The sequence below is a fragment of the Anarrhichthys ocellatus genome, unplaced genomic scaffold (assembly GCF_004355925.1).
Source record: "Anarrhichthys ocellatus isolate YVR2014 unplaced genomic scaffold, GSC_Weel_1.0 scaffold16, whole genome shotgun sequence".
Taxonomy (NCBI): Eukaryota; Metazoa; Chordata; class Actinopteri; order Perciformes; family Anarhichadidae; genus Anarrhichthys; species Anarrhichthys ocellatus.
Window position 1 is genome coordinate 1,772,231 of NW_022280046.1, and position 17,711 is coordinate 1,789,941.

A 17,711-nucleotide genomic window follows, 5' to 3' on the forward strand; every position below is an offset into this window, starting at 1 on the left:
TTATTCCAGGTGAAAGATTTCCTGGGAAAAAAAAGAAAGTAGAATTACTGAATTTGTGACATTAACAAAGTTATAATGTAGAACAGAAAGTACAATAAAATCAAACAGAACAGAATAGGATGCCACATAATCTGCTACAATAGAAAATGATCATTCGCTCTGCTCTTTGTCTCCCCTTCCCATACAGTTCCATAGGCGTAACATGTTATGGATGTAATCTGTAAGAGGATTCTCTCTGCTTGGTATCATGGTACATGTTAATTTCAGCTCTTTATGTTCCTTATTGAAACAGACCCAAGATCTCTCGGGCCAGCCAGCCAGCCAGCCAGCCAGCCAACCAGCCAGCCAGCCAACCGTCATCAATTCACCCCTAATCTCTCCCCCCAGTCCTTTTATAGCTAATCCATTGTGCGGGTCATTGTCATCTGATCATGTGTGACTCTGGCTGCTCTATAGCTGGTGCCTGGCAGCGTAGCGTTGACTTTTGACATTCATCTGCAGGAAGATATGGAACGTTTCTTAATTTCAAGAAATGTCTCAAATCACATCCAACTTTGAGTTTGAGAGGCTGAGATGAAGATGGCCGAAGTGTGGGTGGGATATTGGAGACCGCCAACAAAATAATGAGGAAAAAAGCATAGTATTTGTCATGCCAGAGGTTAACTCGGCTCCTTCACAGAATTAATTACCATTCTGATTAACAGTAATCTAATAAAAACTGTTGGACATCATGAATCAGGTAGTGAATCACGTTTTTTGGGATACATTTTATTTTATGTGCATATGAATATCAGCATATCCTTTGAACAGGGTGTTGTGTATTCCAGTTTTACAAACACAGCATAGTGGATATGAGCATGTCCGCTAAGGTTAGGTTAACAGGTGTTTCACATCATCTTCAACTGAATTCAAAATATTGAAATATCTCTAAATCTTCTTCATTTCAAATCTAATAAAACAAATCGTATTAAACAAAAGAACAGCAATTTTTTTGTGTACACTTATCAAATACATGTAATGTATGTTTTTGGTCACTTCATACTGAGATAGATAAAGCACAAGAAGTCCATCAGAGTACAAAAGAAGCATCGCGTACTATCCAACGCTGTACGTGCACCTCAAGGCAGCTCAGCAAATGTGACGTGACACCCAGTGATGGTGTGATCATTCCTGGATAGCTCGTGAACTTTACAGCCATAACGATCCCACCCACACCCCACCTTCTGCCTCTTTGTCCCGCTCTGAGCTCACCCCATGACTGTATGCTCCTCATCCCAGGACGAGAGGCTGCAGCCACAAATGGCGCATATCATGTCTTCATCATCTTTCAAAACTTCCACTGCGGCCTCCAGCATCAGAGGACCCCCTTGCTTTTCCTGCCTGCCTCCCCACCATCGCCTCACTCCTCCCTCACCCCTGCCAGGCCCCTGGTCGATCTGTCTATCTGCCCCTGCACTGACTCCTCATTAACACATGAATGAGGACAAGGAAGGGCCTGCTAAGGCTTGGACGCCAACAGAAGGCAGCGGATTTGCAATTCAAACCTTCTGACCGACCCCCTCCCACCCCCCCACCTCCTCCTCCCGGCCCTGCATACTGGGACTGGAACTGTCACCAGTATGATTGAGGATGCATACGAGGAGGGAGAGAGGGACAGAGAGAGAGACAGATGTGCATTCACACACTCATGTCAGGCCTCTGCACACTTTCATATTGACATACACAATGCAAATACATGCAGACATGCACAAGGCATGTGAGAGAGAGTGCTGCATACTAATGACTTTCCAATATAATGATTTTCTAAATTAACATCAAGTTCAAGGGAATACCAGTTCATAAATGGGGGCACCGTCACACAGAATCAGTTACAGAGATGCTTACTGTTCCCAGAGTGCAAACTAAACACGGAGACGCAGCATTATACTGCAGTTCAAGTTCAAAAAGGCAGGTGTATAACTGAAAGTGTAAAAATTTAAATATTGTAACTAAAAAGAAAGAAACAATTCTCTGTGCTTTCATTGTGAATCATATAAATCATACACCTTGTAAAATATGCTTCAGCAATACTGCCCTTAAATATGGTCACGCGAAGAAAGAAAGAGGTGGACAATATCAATTTCATAACAATATGTCTTTTTACAAAATAATATTATTTTCTAAAAATATTATAAGATTGCTTTCAGTTTGCTGATTATATCAATTCATTTTTAAACACAAAACTGTCCATACCAGAGTTACATATACAAAGTAAAAAGAAAAAGTATAGATAAAAAATATAAATTTATTTTTAAAAATCGTTTGAATTACCTTCTTATTCTTAATGTTTCTTATCGGTTTGCCATATTGACGCAGTTCTTGATAAAAATGTCCAAAATTTGTTTTGATGTCGATTAAACATTAATGTATTCTTTTGTATGGAAAAATTGCATTCAATACGTCACTTCCGGCTTACCCTCCCCACTACTTCCTGCATGTGCCGACAATATGGCAGCGCCCGTAGCGATTCACCTGGAGTTTGGGTAGGCGAATATAAAGCTCTTTATGATAATCTCGTACTCCAGTTGTGTTGTTCTGTGAGCAGTTTTGCGGAAACAAGCGGCTGAATAACCTTTGTATCCGTTTATTTATACATCGTCAGCCTTCGCTTACTGAAACAAGACCTCGCATCAGTGTAACAGCTAAGTTAGCTGCCTGCTAGTTTTGAGTTTGTTTATGAAATATTCACCATCGTGGAGTCGCGTTTTCTCTGTAAATTGACAGGAATAGAGAGAAGTTGTGTCCGTGACGTTATCGCACACTCAATCACGACGCACGAGCACACACTCGGTCGGCTCGTGGTTCCTCTTGCAGCTCAGCCAGATGTGCAGAAGTCTGCCTTTCAAAACATGCCAAGAATTTCTGAGCACAAGCTTGAATGAGCTGCAAAACTAAAGGAAAAGCAGCACCAATCAACATATAGAGCTTAGCCTCAAGTCAGACCTGCTTCACTAAAGTGAGGACTTTGGGTTTAATTTACTATTACTTGTTACTATTGTGAGTATTGCCTTACTTTAGACTTCTCAACAAAACAATAAATATGACAGCAACAGACTTCAGTACATGAGTGGGGATAAGTATAAAGTACACTGTCATGCTATATGTAATTTAAGAATAGGAAAATTAAAATCAATGTTGTGTGTATATGTGTATATATATATATTTTAGAGGTCTCATAGCTCCCTGTTGTTAGCTAGAAAGGAGCTGACATGTTACAGTAATTGATAGGAAGGTCTTAGCCGGTGAACCACAGGTCAGACGACCATGCAGAAATGTGACATTGTCTAATAACAAGCATGCGATGTGACGAATGTGGGAATAAAAACGATTTTAGGACTTTGTCATTATTTTCCAAAATTACCATCTCTTCAAAGTGCTTGCATCCCAGTAAGTCATATGGACAAGTGTGTCAGATCTGTGCCTGTGAAAGCACCAAACAAATCGTACACACTGTCGATCACTTGCACTCTTTTTCTATTAACATTTTGCGGCTACGGTTCTTTTAATGCCCAGAGTTTCCTCACTGAGACACACTTGGCATACAGAACCTTTATCTTTGAAAACCTGGGGATGAATGGGTTTAATCCTGCCACCTGTTTGATCTCTTCAATGTACGTTCTTTATCTGTAAAGGTGTGTTACACCTGTATTAAACAGCAAAAGACAACCATATGTTTACTCTCAGCTTAGCAGACCTCATGACATGTTTGTCCTGTGTAGAGTATTTAAATACCACATACACACACACTTAATTAGCCTATCTGACTCTTGTTTGTTTGTTTTTTTGTCTAGTGGTGGAGCGGAGCTGCTTTTTAATGGTGTGAAGGAACATCATGTGACTCTTCCGAGCCAATCCGAACCTTGTGAGTATCACCATGTCCGAATGAGAGCCTCATTGTTTTTAGCTGTATTACGAAGTGATGTTGATGATAAATGAACTAAATTAGAATTAGATATGAGGTTTCAGTGTGATGAATTACATATTTACAGGTTTACAGCCTCGCCAAGTTGACTTGCATAATATATTAAAAATCAATGGAAGCCAATGGCTTCCAGGCAGTTAGGATGGTTTGAGGAGAAACTTAAAGACTCCTTAATTAATGACATCTCTGTCCTTTACCTGATGCTGGTGTGCAGGATTCTTTGGTTTGTGATCTAGTACACCTCAGTGAGGCTTTTAGGTCTGTTACTTAAAGTTTGGAAATGTTTAGCGGCCATTTAAAGAGAGGTCACATAAAAATGCGAAGCCCTCAGTGTGGTCCTGATTTCACATAAAACATTTTTTTTTTAATTATAAGAAAACAATTCTTTTTACTTCATAATGGCCAAACATGTTATTTATTTAACCTTTAACCAGGAAGTCTTTTGAGATGCATCATTTTCTTTGACACATCTGTCATTGATATATGAACAATATGGAAATGAATTTATATTAGTATTTGTTGAGGGAAGATGGGGACATATGTTGTGATTCGTGACTAGTATATTAAAACCAATGTAAACAAACCATATATAGCATCTTTCCCTTTGCACACAACTTCTTCCATGATCCTCCTGTTGCTTTCCCTTCTCTCTCTCTCTCTTTGCTTCCATCCTCATGAATGGATCCTTTCACTTGTGAATGTTGCCCACTGTTAATGCAGATGTTTGTGTGTATGTGAATGGAGGTAGGAAAGGGGGCAAAAAGGGGAAGTCTATGTTTTTCTGTTGGTTGCAAAAGTGACAGTATAGGGTGACAGCTTTTTTTTTTTTTGGTCAAGATCATTTTGGCTGACTTGGCATGTTTCTCAGTTCATAAAAACTTTCCTACCTGAGGATCCAAATTGATTAGATTTTGTTTTGCTGTGGGATTCGGGCTCTTTCCAATATGGGTCACTAGCTCACATGAAGGAGTTGAGGGACAACCGGCCCGCAGCCCGACTTTATTTCCCAAACCCTGCTCAGGACCCGGGTCACTGAGGAAATGAGGAGGCAAGTGAATGGAAGTTGCCTAGAGGTTGAAGTGTGTGTGTGTGTGTGTGTGTGTGTGTGTGTGTGTGTGTGTGTGTGTGTGTGTGTGTGTGTGTGTTACAGAGAGAGGGAACAAATGAGAGAAATATGTGTCTTTGGTATTTAACGAAACAAAGGGTGTTCATCCATGGCGCTGATGTTACCACGACAACAAAAAGACAAAAGTTGACCAGAACAGGGAATGTCAGTCAGATATGACCTTGCTGCACCAGCGGACCTGTGTGTGTGTGTGTGTGTGTGTCTGTGTGAGGTTTCACCATGTTGTGCACAGTTCATAATTTCAGCTTCACAGGAGCACAGACATAACCTTTCTTGGACGTATTTTGCTCATTATGATCTTAGGTCTGAACTGGTTGTGTGTCTGGCAGGTTTGCTGATCCTGAAAATGTCTCTCCGAACTAATTTTGCCCCACACAACTGTGTGTGTGTGTGTGTGTGTGTGTGTGTGTGTGTGTGTGTGTGTGTGTGTGTGTGTGTTAGTACAGAAGGGGTGAAGGCAGATATAATTGGTTCTGAATCCTTCGTATTTCTCTTTGACCCCAGCCGGTGATTGATGACCCTCAACTGAAAGACCCCACCCCCACTCTCTCGCTCTCTCTCTCTCTCTCTCTCTCTCTCTAACTCTCTCTCTCTCTAACTCCCTCTCTCCCACACACACACACACACACACACACCAAAACCCCTGTGGTCTGAGGATCACACAGTTTTTGCCCCTCGCATCAGCAGAAAGATGGATAGCTCATCCCCCCTCACATGACAGTCATAATCGCACAAAGACAGAAAAGAAGAAGAAGGGGGGGGGGGGGGGGGGAACTGCATGCACAAAAGAAAAGCGACCACGGTTTTGAATCTGCGTCAAAATGGCGCCCTTTCCCTCCCTCCCTGTCTCCTCTCTACCCATGCAACGCAGCTATCCCAAGATGCTTCAGGAGCCTGTGACGCATTTTCCCTCTCTTGTCTGTTTGTTCCCTCGTTTTCTCCCCCCCCCTCTACCTGGACCGCACAGCGCTTTCAAAAACCTTTCCCTCCCAGTCGCTCCACGTCATTGTTCTTTCCTTTCACCTCTCTTAACTCCTTATTCCTTTACATTGTCCTCTATTTTTAAAACGTGAGGTGAATTGGTTGCCCTATGTGTAACCCTTTACCTTTTAACAGAAAGCCATTAAAAGAGCATCGCCGTGATGACTGTTTCTGTTATAAAAAAGCTGTCTGAATTATTATTGATCCGTGTATTGAGCTAAGACCTATCTATTGACTATGTGTGCAACTTTTAACATGTTTGCTTGTGTGTGTCGAGGGACGGAAATAGAAATACAGGCTAAAGATGGAAACAGATGAAGGAGAGAGAGAGGAGGAGAGCAGGTTTTACGAGAGAGGGAGAGAGAGAGAGAGAGAGAGAGAGAGAGAGCAAATCAAAAAGTAAATGGGCGAGGGGATGAAAGAGTGAATAAGGGGTAATGGTGGAGAAAAATTACCAATGGTTAAAAGCAGAGAGGGAGCAAAAAAAGGAGTCACCACAAAGAAGGAGTTATGACTGCTGTAGTGATTAGTTCTGTTTTTAGCCCCGCAGAGGTGCAGGTCAATATTCACTGCCTACTCTGGTGTGTGTGTGTGTGTGTGTGTGTGTGTGTGTGTGTGTGTGTGTGTGTGTGTGTGTGTGCGCGCTGCAGGGAGAAGTAGTTGTCTTTTTTTTATATGGAGGCCTGGAACTAGCACTATCATTATACTACTGAGCTGGCTGAAAGCACTGCAATTAACCTGAGCACCACTCTCACACACACACACACACACACACACACACACACACCTTATACATCACATATCATCCACACAGGGAGTTGCCCTCATCAGTGACCAGGCAGGTGTCTCTATAAATATATTTGTCACAAGCCAAATGCTTCAGTAGGCCTTTTGATATTTATTTTATGCGTTTTTTACGTTTTTCTTAGTTTGTATTTCATTTGATTACATCTTGTGGTTATTTGTATTAAAACCCTTTATCAGCAAGCACTGCAATTTCTGTTGTTTTATGGCTGAATAAATGAAACCTTGAACTTTAAAAGACGACTCCTCCACAGAAGAGACATTTTCTTTAGATATGTGGTTTAATAATTTCATAATCTGAAGAAGCAGGTATGTTGGTGGGTTTCAGGCACCAGAATGTCTCAGTGAGTTTAGCCTGCATTTTATATCTAACATAATCATTTATTGAAAGTAAACAAAAAAAAATCCAAATTTGGCTACACCTGTGAATGTACCTGAATGTATTTCATGTAAAAGCTGCTGTGGTCTTTGCACAGTTTTGTGATATTAGCTCTGTCTTTGATCCAGCTGATCCTGGATCCCCGTGTGACTTGGCTCCTACCTGCTACGGCCTCGGCGCTCTCCTTCCACCTGGCTTTGGGATGACTCGCTGTCGTCCTCTTACCCTCGTATCTGCTCCATCTGCTGCCTCGCTCGTTTTATTTCCCTCTCTTGTAATCTCTCTCTCTCTCTTCTGTTTATTTACTCTCTCCTCATATATTTCCATACCTCTCGTCTGTTCTTTTTCGTTCCTGTGTAAACTGGTCAAGGAGGCCGATACTGTTCATTTTGATGGTGTGTGTGTGTGTGTGTGAGTGTGTGTGATATGGCTACCAGAAATTGCAGTGCTGTTCTCAAGTGTTATCGCGAGGCGTCATATACATCGAGAAGACAGCTGTGATCATACACACTCGAAAACAGGAAATGGTCACAAGAAAATATTAGATTTAGTGTGTTTGTGTCCATAATGTTACAATGTTTCCTTACATTTCTTTAAAGAAACACACCAAGCACTAACACACACACACTCAAAAGCTCTCAGACCACCTTGAATCTTGATGCGAACGACAGCCATTACTCTAATATATTCATTGTTGGTAGTTTTGCGGGGATTTATCCTAAAACCTCTCATTGTCGTCGCCTTTGTGGCTTTCTGTCAGTCGGTCTGAGTGAGGCTCAGCCTATTGTTGAGACGAGGTCAATCTGATTGTTCAAGAGGTCAGACTCATAGACTCATCAAGCATTGGCTGATATCCAATCTCAGGCGAGAATTTAATGTTCCAATCAAACAAAGAAAATTATCATTCTAATATCGGCTTTTCGGATTATTTTATTTGTCCTGCGTTGAAAAAACTTCACAAGTGTGATGCTGCAGAGGAATATTATTGCATTTATATTTTTTTAAAGAAGTAGATGCTTTTGGAAAATGTCTGACTTAATATTTCAATTTTGTTTTCCTTCATTTTAACCTTTTGAAAATGTCTTGCTGTGGGTGTTTTTTGATTTCTAATCTGTCCAGTTGTGTCTAGATTTAGACACACAAATCATTCATTTAATTTCTTTCCAGCCAAGGTGAACAATGTCGCTCTTGGCCATTGACATCAGTCAACCATCCCCCCCTTTCCAGAACCCCCCCCAAACATACACATACACTCATAAATATACATGCACACAGACGCACACACACACACATATATACACAGCCTCGTCCCGCCTGGTGCTTCTGTCGCGTCACATCGACCAGGGGGCTGGAACCGTGCACCTTGACCCTTAACCCCTGACCTGTGGCCTCTGTTGTCTGTCTGTGTATGGGCTTTGTGTGTATGTGTGTGTGGTTTTTTTAGGGGACGTGAAGCAGCTGCTGGTCTGGATCCAACGGAACCTGCTGAAGGAACGGCCCGAGCTCTTTGTCCAGGGAGACTCTGTGTGAGTGTGTGCCTGCACTTGACACACACTTGGATCTGTGTACAACAATATGACCTGAAATGATACGTTATGCATCACAGCAACAAAATAAATATACTGCCAAATGTGACTGTAACATTTGGTCACAACAGCTCTATTAGAACATGTGAAATGATGAAAATGAAAGTGAAGTAGATTGTGAAGCATTTTCTTTTTCCTGCAGTTCAAAACTGCTGAAATCCTCGAGGAAAAAATGTCTAGCCTTCAGGTTATGGGTTTCAATAAGATGATTACCTGTGTGCAAGTGTGTGTGTGTGTGTGTGTGTGTGTGAATGTGTGTTGTGGGACCAGGGCTCACAGCAGCCTGATAGGACTGGCTGACTTTTACAGCTGTCTTTGTGCAGGACTATTTATAGCACCACCTAAGCAATGACTGGAGAAATAGCTGGCCTACCTATAAACCGTGTACATTTGATGTGTGTGTGTGTGTATTTCATGTTGAAAGCGCACACATCATCAAGGTGTTTCTTCAATATCTTTTAAAAATGAAAACAATCTGTGTGTGATTAGTTGACTATCTTTAATTCTTTTGTTCCTTCTCACAGCAGCCCTGTTGTTTGTGTGTTCTTGCCGCATGTTTGTACTCACAGGTTCCTCTCACATTGCCCTTTCTCATTGACGTCATAGAGCATCAAGGTGGAGAGAGGCTTATTTGAACTGCTTCAGGCATTATCTCCCCACCCACAATACCTAAATAGTTTCCTCTGTGGCGTTCAGAAATTAAATACACCAACTTCTGTGAAGGAGACTGCACCCAGAGGTGTTTGTCCCCTTACCCCCATTATCCTCTTCTGAAGGGTGGGGATTTGTTTTTTAGGCTTCATCTGTACGTTATTTTTGGGCCGCCATTAATTGTCAGTGACAGTTTGTATCCCACCACGTTCCCTCTACTATTTTACTGAAGACACTTTTGTCTTGTTAAAATTTGTTAAAAAAAGAGAGATATTCAGCCCTTGTTAGCTGTAAAACAATTTTCTGAGTTTGTGATTGCTAATACATGTGCTTTATGCATATTTGCAGATCAGAGCAGTTTCAATGTGCATAGCATTAATGAGAATAACCCCAAAGTGCTTGTTTATGATCTTATATATGGGCTGTAACATGGACATAACACACACATGCAGTCACAGATACTGTTAGATGTATTATCATAAATATACCAGTGTGAGTTCTCAAACTGAATACTGGTTGTCTATTAATTTCATACTGTGAAGTGTTGACTATTTTCTCTGGGCTACATTTTGCTCCTGAAAAATATTAAGAATAAAAATATTTTTTTCAGTTCCACACTTTTAGGTGTCATCAATTATCTTTTACTGTTATTTTTGACTTTGATTACGACTGAATGACAGACTTTGCTTGCAAAGGAAAGACTAACCCAAAAAGTTAGTCTTAGCTGTAAGTGTAATAATGAGTACAAATTTAATAAGTAATAATACATATTTCTTTTGTTTTTAAATATGAATATAAAAATGTCCTGCCCATTAAATAGAGGAAGCTATTTCTATTTTGTTTAACATCATTAAAATCTTTGTTGTAGTGCTTCTTTCCTTAATTTAATTATATTTCAAAACAACTTTAATTAGTTTTTATTGGATGCAGATCGGGTTTTTTTCTATGTGTTTTTTTTTTATGTGCATCTATGGAGACATTCTGCTCTCCCGGTATATATTTTTGCACACATATATACGTGTGGTTGCGTGTGTGTGTATGCCTTTGGGAAATGTGTCTGACTCAAAACAGTGTGTTTTCCCACAGGAGACCTGGGATACTGGTGCTTATCAATGATGCAGACTGGGAGCTAATGGTGAGCTCTGGGAGCCATGTTCACTGTCAGATGGTGGAGAGAGAGATTGTGTGTGTGTGTGTGTGTGTGTGTGTGTGTGTGTGTGTGTGTGTGTTTCCAGTAGCTTGTAAAAACATGCAATACTTTTTATTTTAAGCTCTTTTAGCCTATGTTGACCGATGTTTCCATTACAGTGTTAAATGACTGGAGATCATGTCTGCCTGCATAGATCCCCAGTATTTAATTCAGAACTCTGTGTGTGTGTGTGTGGGTGCAGGTTATAGCCTCACTGAGACTGATACTGCTCATTTTCTGAGTCAATGTTTCATGTAACGTGAAAGCAGCTGCAAGACAGGTTCGTCCTTGGGGTCTCGTATCTGAACACATATTTACACGCACACACAGAGCGAACGCTTCAATTTCAATCCATTGATTCAATTACAGGACGCAACACAGGATGTAAATGAAATGAAAAGTTTGTCATTGATTGGACCCCAGTGGGAACACGGGAGCAATACTCACATTTGTATTAGCGAAGACAGACATTTCTGCTTTGACTTGTAGAGATGTGTGAGTATTGAATGTGTCGTGTGTTTTGTAAACCTCAGGGGGAGCTGGACTACCAACTACAGGACCAAGACAACGTTGTATTTATTTCCACTCTTCATGGAGGATAGCAAATGAACGATGAATACACGCAACATATCCTTCTCTGTAACAGCCTTTTCTCCACATCCTCTGCACTCTTCACTCCCCACCCACATCTCAACAACACACCACCCCATTGGTCGCTGTGGATGTGTCAGCCTGCACCGGGATTGTCTGACCGGGATCGATGTTTGGTCCACAGGAATAAGTGGAAATTCAGAGACGATTACCAAGAAAAATGTGGAAACTGTGAGACGGGAATTCTGCTTTTTTTTAAATCAAAACTGGACAGGTGTATGAATCTCTGGTCGTACTGGCCGACTCACAGGTGCGAGTGCAAATACCTGCCTTTGGTGTTTAAAACTTCACCTCCCTGCATCCTCAATTCCAGCATGAAAGACAAAAAGACCTTTTCTTAGTCTCCAATGACCTTCAGGAATATAAAATATAACGTTACACGTTGCTTAAACAATCAGCATGTCTAAGCAGTCAGTATACAAACAATTAACAATATCTTCATAAGGAAATTTTTCGGTGTTTTTTTCATTTGTCAACATCGATAATTTCTCCTATGAAGACGTTTTTAAAATCTGTTTTACAATAACATCTATTTACACCCCATAAGCGAGTTATGGATGCTTCACGTGGGGTTACAGTTGTTGACAAATAGTTAAGGAACAAAAATGTTCTTACAATGTTTACAAGTACATTATAGTGTGTTATATAATGCATAGAAAGGCTAATAGCAGGGGTTAAAATAAAGTGTTTTGTTTTTTTTGGGCCGATGTGATGTCATTTTTCTTAAAATATACTTTAATCTTCTAAATGTTATATTTTTCCTCACATAATGAAAGAAAGATTAAAAGCTTTTTTTGTAAAATAAATTGAGTTCTGACTTCTGTAATTCATTTTCAAAATACTAATTTACTACAAAGGAGCGACTATTTCCAGTTGTAAGCACAGTGGTGAAATAAGCATTAATTATACATTATGAACATTTAATTCCGATTGAATTTCTACTGCTGTTAACTATGTTATGATTATTGTATATAAAGGTTATTCCTTTCAAATTCCCCCAAACCACATCATGTGTTTCTGCACAGAATGAACTACAGCATCTCTCTCGATGCCAAAGTACAATCTTGACCGCAAAGATCCACAGCACCCTGTACAGCACGCGGAGGCCTGTCCAAACGTTTTTCTCAATTAGGATTTTACATCACGCTTCGATTATTCCTGCTGGTAGCTTATATCTGATCGATTTAAGTCCGGCTCTGTGATCACACTGCAGTTTTAGGCTTATTAGACGAGACTTGTGGGAGATTTTACCGTCCTACAGCCCCACTCAGCTGGAATATGCATAAGAGAGAGAGAGAGAGAGAGAATGTGTGTGTGTGTGTGTGGTGGTGGGTGGGGTGTACAGGACCACTGCGGGAGGTCGAGGTCTAGCCCCCGGGCTGCCCTCCCCTGAACGCCCGGGGCGGCCTAAAACCTTTTCTCGGCTGTGGAGTCCGTTTTGCAACGGGAAACCGGCCGATAAAGGCCGGCAGAAAGGAAATGCTAATGAGGCTGCGAGGGGGTTAGAGAGAGGAGAAAGTGTAGCACCGTGTCAGCGAGTGCAAGCCTGGGATACTGAGGAAACTGAGTGTGTGTGTGTGTGTGTGTGTGTGTGTGGTGGGGGGGTGATCAAAAGGTTCTGCATGTGTATATGGACTTGATGCCTCTCACAGGTCACCACGTTACATTTTTTAACCAAATGTTCACAACGTCAATGGTGGGCTGTTGTGGATTTTAAATCTTTAAACATTTTTATTTTATTGCATCTATTAATGCTCATACATAATAACTTGAGACACTTGCTTTTACATGTGAATCAGGGTTTGTACCCACATTTTATTCCCACTCTGTTTCCATTAGTGTGTATATCCGCACTCTCATTGTGCATGCAGGGTTTGGACTATTACCTGCACAGTTTATAAGCAAGTCCACATCCTGCACACTGATCCTGCTCAACAGCCAGGAGAGATGGTGACGATGGTGGTGGCGAGAGAGTCGACCTGGCCTCACCATCAGATCACCAACGTGTATCATAACGACTCTGAGCAGCTCAGGTTCTAACAGTGGGAATAAAAAGCCCCTGCTTCTCCTGTAATAAACAGCCATGTATTAAACACTATGACTAGCCATTAAAAATAAACTGCTAGATTATCTTTTTACATAGTAGCATTGATTTCATTTTTTCTTTCTATCAGACTGACAGGGTGATCATTTTTTTAAGTATTCTTCTGTTATGTACATGAAAGAAAAAAAAATATATATAGTTATCCCTAATTTTTCGATTATGTTAACCAAAGCAACTGTTGCTATATTTACTCTCCATCGTGTTTTGCACCCATAGTTTTCCTGCAGTGAATCCAGTGCTGAAACTGAAGGCATGTTAGCTGAACAAAAACACTGTAGTTAGAAATATAAAGCTCAAACAGTCTACCAAATAACTCTAAATGAGAAGTAGTTTAGCATCTATATTGCCACAATCAAAATGTAACAAGACTCGGCTTTATTTTTCATTTTTTTACCACTGAACCTGCTGATTATTTATTAATTAAAAAGAAGCTCTTTATTTAGAAAAAAATACATTCGTGTTATGCAGTTGTGTTTTGAAATGCACGTGCACAAATGTTTGCTTCAAATAAAATAAAAATGAATAAACAATTGTAATTTAGAGGCTACTGATAGTCTGTAAAATAAGTAACGAGAATCAGTAGCTGAGTCCATTTCACACAGACGCATTTCTGCAAGAGCAAACATGATGCACTGATCCCCTGGAATTAAGAAATGTTGGCCTTTAATGTTCAACAACAATAGCACACACACACACACACACACACGTTGGCTGTGTGGATGTGCTGTTGTTTTCAAGTAAATGCTGAGCCTACAAAATAAACGTTTCAAAATATATTTAAAATAAGAAAATATTTTAGGGGTAATATAGTACATTTTTTATGTTTTTACATTATTCGTTAATAACTTCAATATTTGTGTTATCTATTTATACGTTTGAATGATCAGACATTTTTCGTTTGAAAATGAATAATTATAATTATTTTAAAGCAGTAAAACTGGTTAAATAAAGAAAATAATGAAAAAAGATAAAAAGATAAAAACACCGAAAGGGCCATAAGTGTCCCACGTGATTTATCAGTGACGCTGTTTGGCTCCTGAGATTTTAGCATCAGTCATCAGGCCTCTTGTGTTCTTCTAAGCTTTTTACAGCACTATAACACATGAATATGTAACTTATAAGACTCCCCCAAAGAAGAACTAAATGCGTTTTTAAAATTGTGTTAAGTAATATATCTCTGCTTAGCATGCACTTAAGACTTTGTCTAACCTGCTCTTTATATATTAATATATTAGATGGAATTCTCTAAGAAGCTATTTTTTCCATTCAAACGTATATCTTTTGACGTTTCTTTCTATTTAATCTGCCTCGTTCATTCGTATTTATTCTCCTCGTGCATGCCTTCATGTCTCTGATGGTCCAGTTCGTATAGCTCATCTCACGTGCGTCTGTGCTGCATGCAGGCCTCACTCTGCCAGCACTCTCAACTCACCGCTTCCTAGTATTTGCCAAACACAGTCGATACATCGATGCTGCCGGTCGATGCTTGCCATTTAAAACAAACACTCTTGATTAGATCTTCGACAAAGTGTAAATACCAATCGGGCCAAACACAACGCGCATCTCGAAAAACACATTACACGAGGCAGAATAAGGTTTCCTCCACTTTATTGGCCCAGTCCCGCGTCCGTTTCATCCACACAAACGTGGTTTGTAGATCTTACCTGAAATGAGACAGTTACAAAAACAAACCGAGACTAAAGACCGTTGTGCAGCCTCCTTTGTGGTTTCGGAGGCCTATGCATTCTTGATGTGGCGTTTGGCCAAAGCCAGCAGTGATGAATGTGAGTCTGCAGCAACAGATGTCCATACACAATTCTTGGGGTTGAATTTTGAGTTGACTCAAGAATTGCGTTTGGACAATCAGTCGCTAAAGACTCTGTATATCCTCTGCCAAGATAAAAAAAAAAAAAAAAAAAGACGAAATCAAGCATTTGGTTATTTAAATCACAAAGTGTGCACGGGTCGTTATTGTATAGGCCCATGGCTGCACCTGCCACGGCTGCCTAAATGATGCCCTTTGACAGCATTGGCTGCGACTGACACTAAAACCTGTTTTCTCTCCCTTTTTTTCCTACAAGATTAGGGAGTTGCAGCACTGTGCATTATTTGTGACATCCTCGCTGCTCAGCACTGCCCCGGATTCGGCCTCTTGAAAGAAATCTCACTGTGCATTTCCAACTCTGAGCTGTTTCAGCAGAAAACTAAACCTTTAAGATGTTTTTTTTTTGCGATGAAAAGCACATTCCCTTATTCAGAAGCTGATCCCCTCTGTTGTACTGACACATAGGAAGAAAGTCTATCCTTTTTTTGTTGCATTTGTTTGATAATGCTAAGGAGGCATTGTTGCAGCCACAATCACTTTGTGACTTTTTTTTCTACTGCTGTTTGAAACAATCCTATTTCCTACTTTCTCTTATCGTTGCTGTTCTGTGTCCGTGTCTTTACACTGGTTGCTAGTTGTAAAGTTAACCACAAGTCTGTCCAGATCTCTGGGCCCTTAAGATGGCTGAATGGCCATTGCATCTTTAAGTAAAATGTCATCTCCTTTTGGTTCACCAGAGAATCGCACTTTTAAAAGTGTCTCACAGAGGGTGAACAAAAAGACAGGAATCAAACAGCTTAAGTGGACTTAATTTCAATTTAAAGTCCGAGGTGAGAACGTCGGCAAAACGCCATTTCTGCAACCTGTGTACTGTCATCGATTTAGGGAAAGACTGTTCAGTTCTGGTGCCTCAGGATGCACAATGGCTTTCCACGGATGTTGAATTAAAAAAAACAACCCTCCTATTTGAAGAAAGGCACTTGGAGCGTTTACGTTCTTTCCTCTGGTGTTTTATAGTGGTTGATGAAATAAAAAAGAATGCAAAAAAGGAAACCCCTTAGTTCCCGTTGGTGCGTCCTTGGTTCGGTTTCCACGTCGTGCGTTCTCTCGGATCTCTCTGCTCCTTCCAAAAGCCCCCCAGCGAGCAGCGGCGTTGGATGGTGGCACACAAAAAAAAGAGGCTATAAGCGGCGGGCTTCGTACACTCCAGTCAGACGCTCCTGCCTTCCTCCCGTCCTCCCTTTACCGGTCTCTCGGACTGACTGAGTGCGCTGACTGGATGGGTGTCTCTCTGCCCTCCTGGCTTTTTCTTTACGCTGCTCCAACAATAAACGCTGCGGTCGCGACACAAGGCGGAGAGAGGAGTGGAGAAGGTCCTCGCTTGGTACTGAATTTGAATAACACCACGGGGTGATAAATGTCCATTGTACTGCTTAAGTAATGAATCTCCGCTGTCCTCTGTGTCACACACACACACACACGCGCGCGCACGCACACACACGCAGCAGCTGCGATGAGGGACCAGCAGCCCCTCTTAAAGACACAACAGCCCTATTTTCTACCCCAAAAAGAGATTACAATCGCGACACTGTTTACTCTCTGACCGCACTGCATGACGTTTAGTGTTTGTCTTGTGCCCCCCTCTCTTGTGTGAGCAAACTATAGTGCAACGCTGTAACCAGGCACTTAGGGCATAAAGCGGTGCCTTCAGCGCCATGTGCAGCCATTCTGCTGCAGAAAGGGCAGCCTTACTGTAGGCCTGTGAGGCAAGCGTTGTCCCGGAGTGAGAGAAAATGAGTCGATTATATGATGCGCGTGTGACAGGCGATTGAAGGGGTTACAGAGGCCAAATTGCACATCTTTATTTATACAGCGCAGTTCTTACAGAAAGATGTAATCAAAAACAAAACAAAAAAATCGCACAGCTGCAATGGTTATTTTTGTGTAAAGGCTTGGCATTGCATTGCACTTGTCCTATTCCACTATAAACTTATGTTGAACTCATGCAGCTGCTTTTATTTATTGTAAAACGCCATGGTTACATATTTTGGCCCTCCAGTGCACCTGGTTACACGGGGAACACTGTGACTAATGAGATCAGTTTAAGTATTTTTTTTACAAGCACTAAACCAAAAACAACAAAAAAAATGAAAGAGCTCTGTGGAGCGTTTTCTCTTTGTAGGCTATGCCCTTATAATTGCATTTTTAAGCACTGTGAAAAAATGTTCAAGCGCAAAACGGTTTTTTGTATAAATATGTGAGTATGATTCAAGAGGTGAGAGGTGTTAAGCTCGTGTCTCTTCCTCTCTGGCATCTGAATCAAGCCCATCCTCATGTCGTGCATATCAGCAGTTTTGAATGCTGCGTTCGCTCTGCAGCTTTTTGATGCTTGCAAACGTGACCTCCCCTCTCTCTCTCTCTCTCTCTCTCTCTCTCTCTCTCTCTCTCTCTCTC

General features: G+C 41.0%; 1 protein-coding gene across 1 annotated transcript; it reads left to right on the forward strand.

Annotated features, from left to right (window-relative positions):
• Window positions 1-2,472: 2,472 nt before the first annotated feature.
• urm1 (ubiquitin related modifier 1) lies at window positions 2,473-12,064 on the forward strand. Its single transcript, XM_031855874.1, has 5 exons — window positions 2,473-2,522; window positions 3,831-3,901; window positions 8,696-8,777; window positions 10,575-10,623; window positions 11,211-12,064. The coding sequence occupies exons 1-5, from the start codon at window positions 2,488-2,490 to the stop codon at window positions 11,277-11,279; spliced, it is 306 nt and encodes a 101-aa protein (XP_031711734.1). The 5' UTR covers window positions 2,473-2,487; the 3' UTR covers window positions 11,280-12,064.
• Window positions 12,065-17,711: the final 5,647 nt, after the last annotated feature.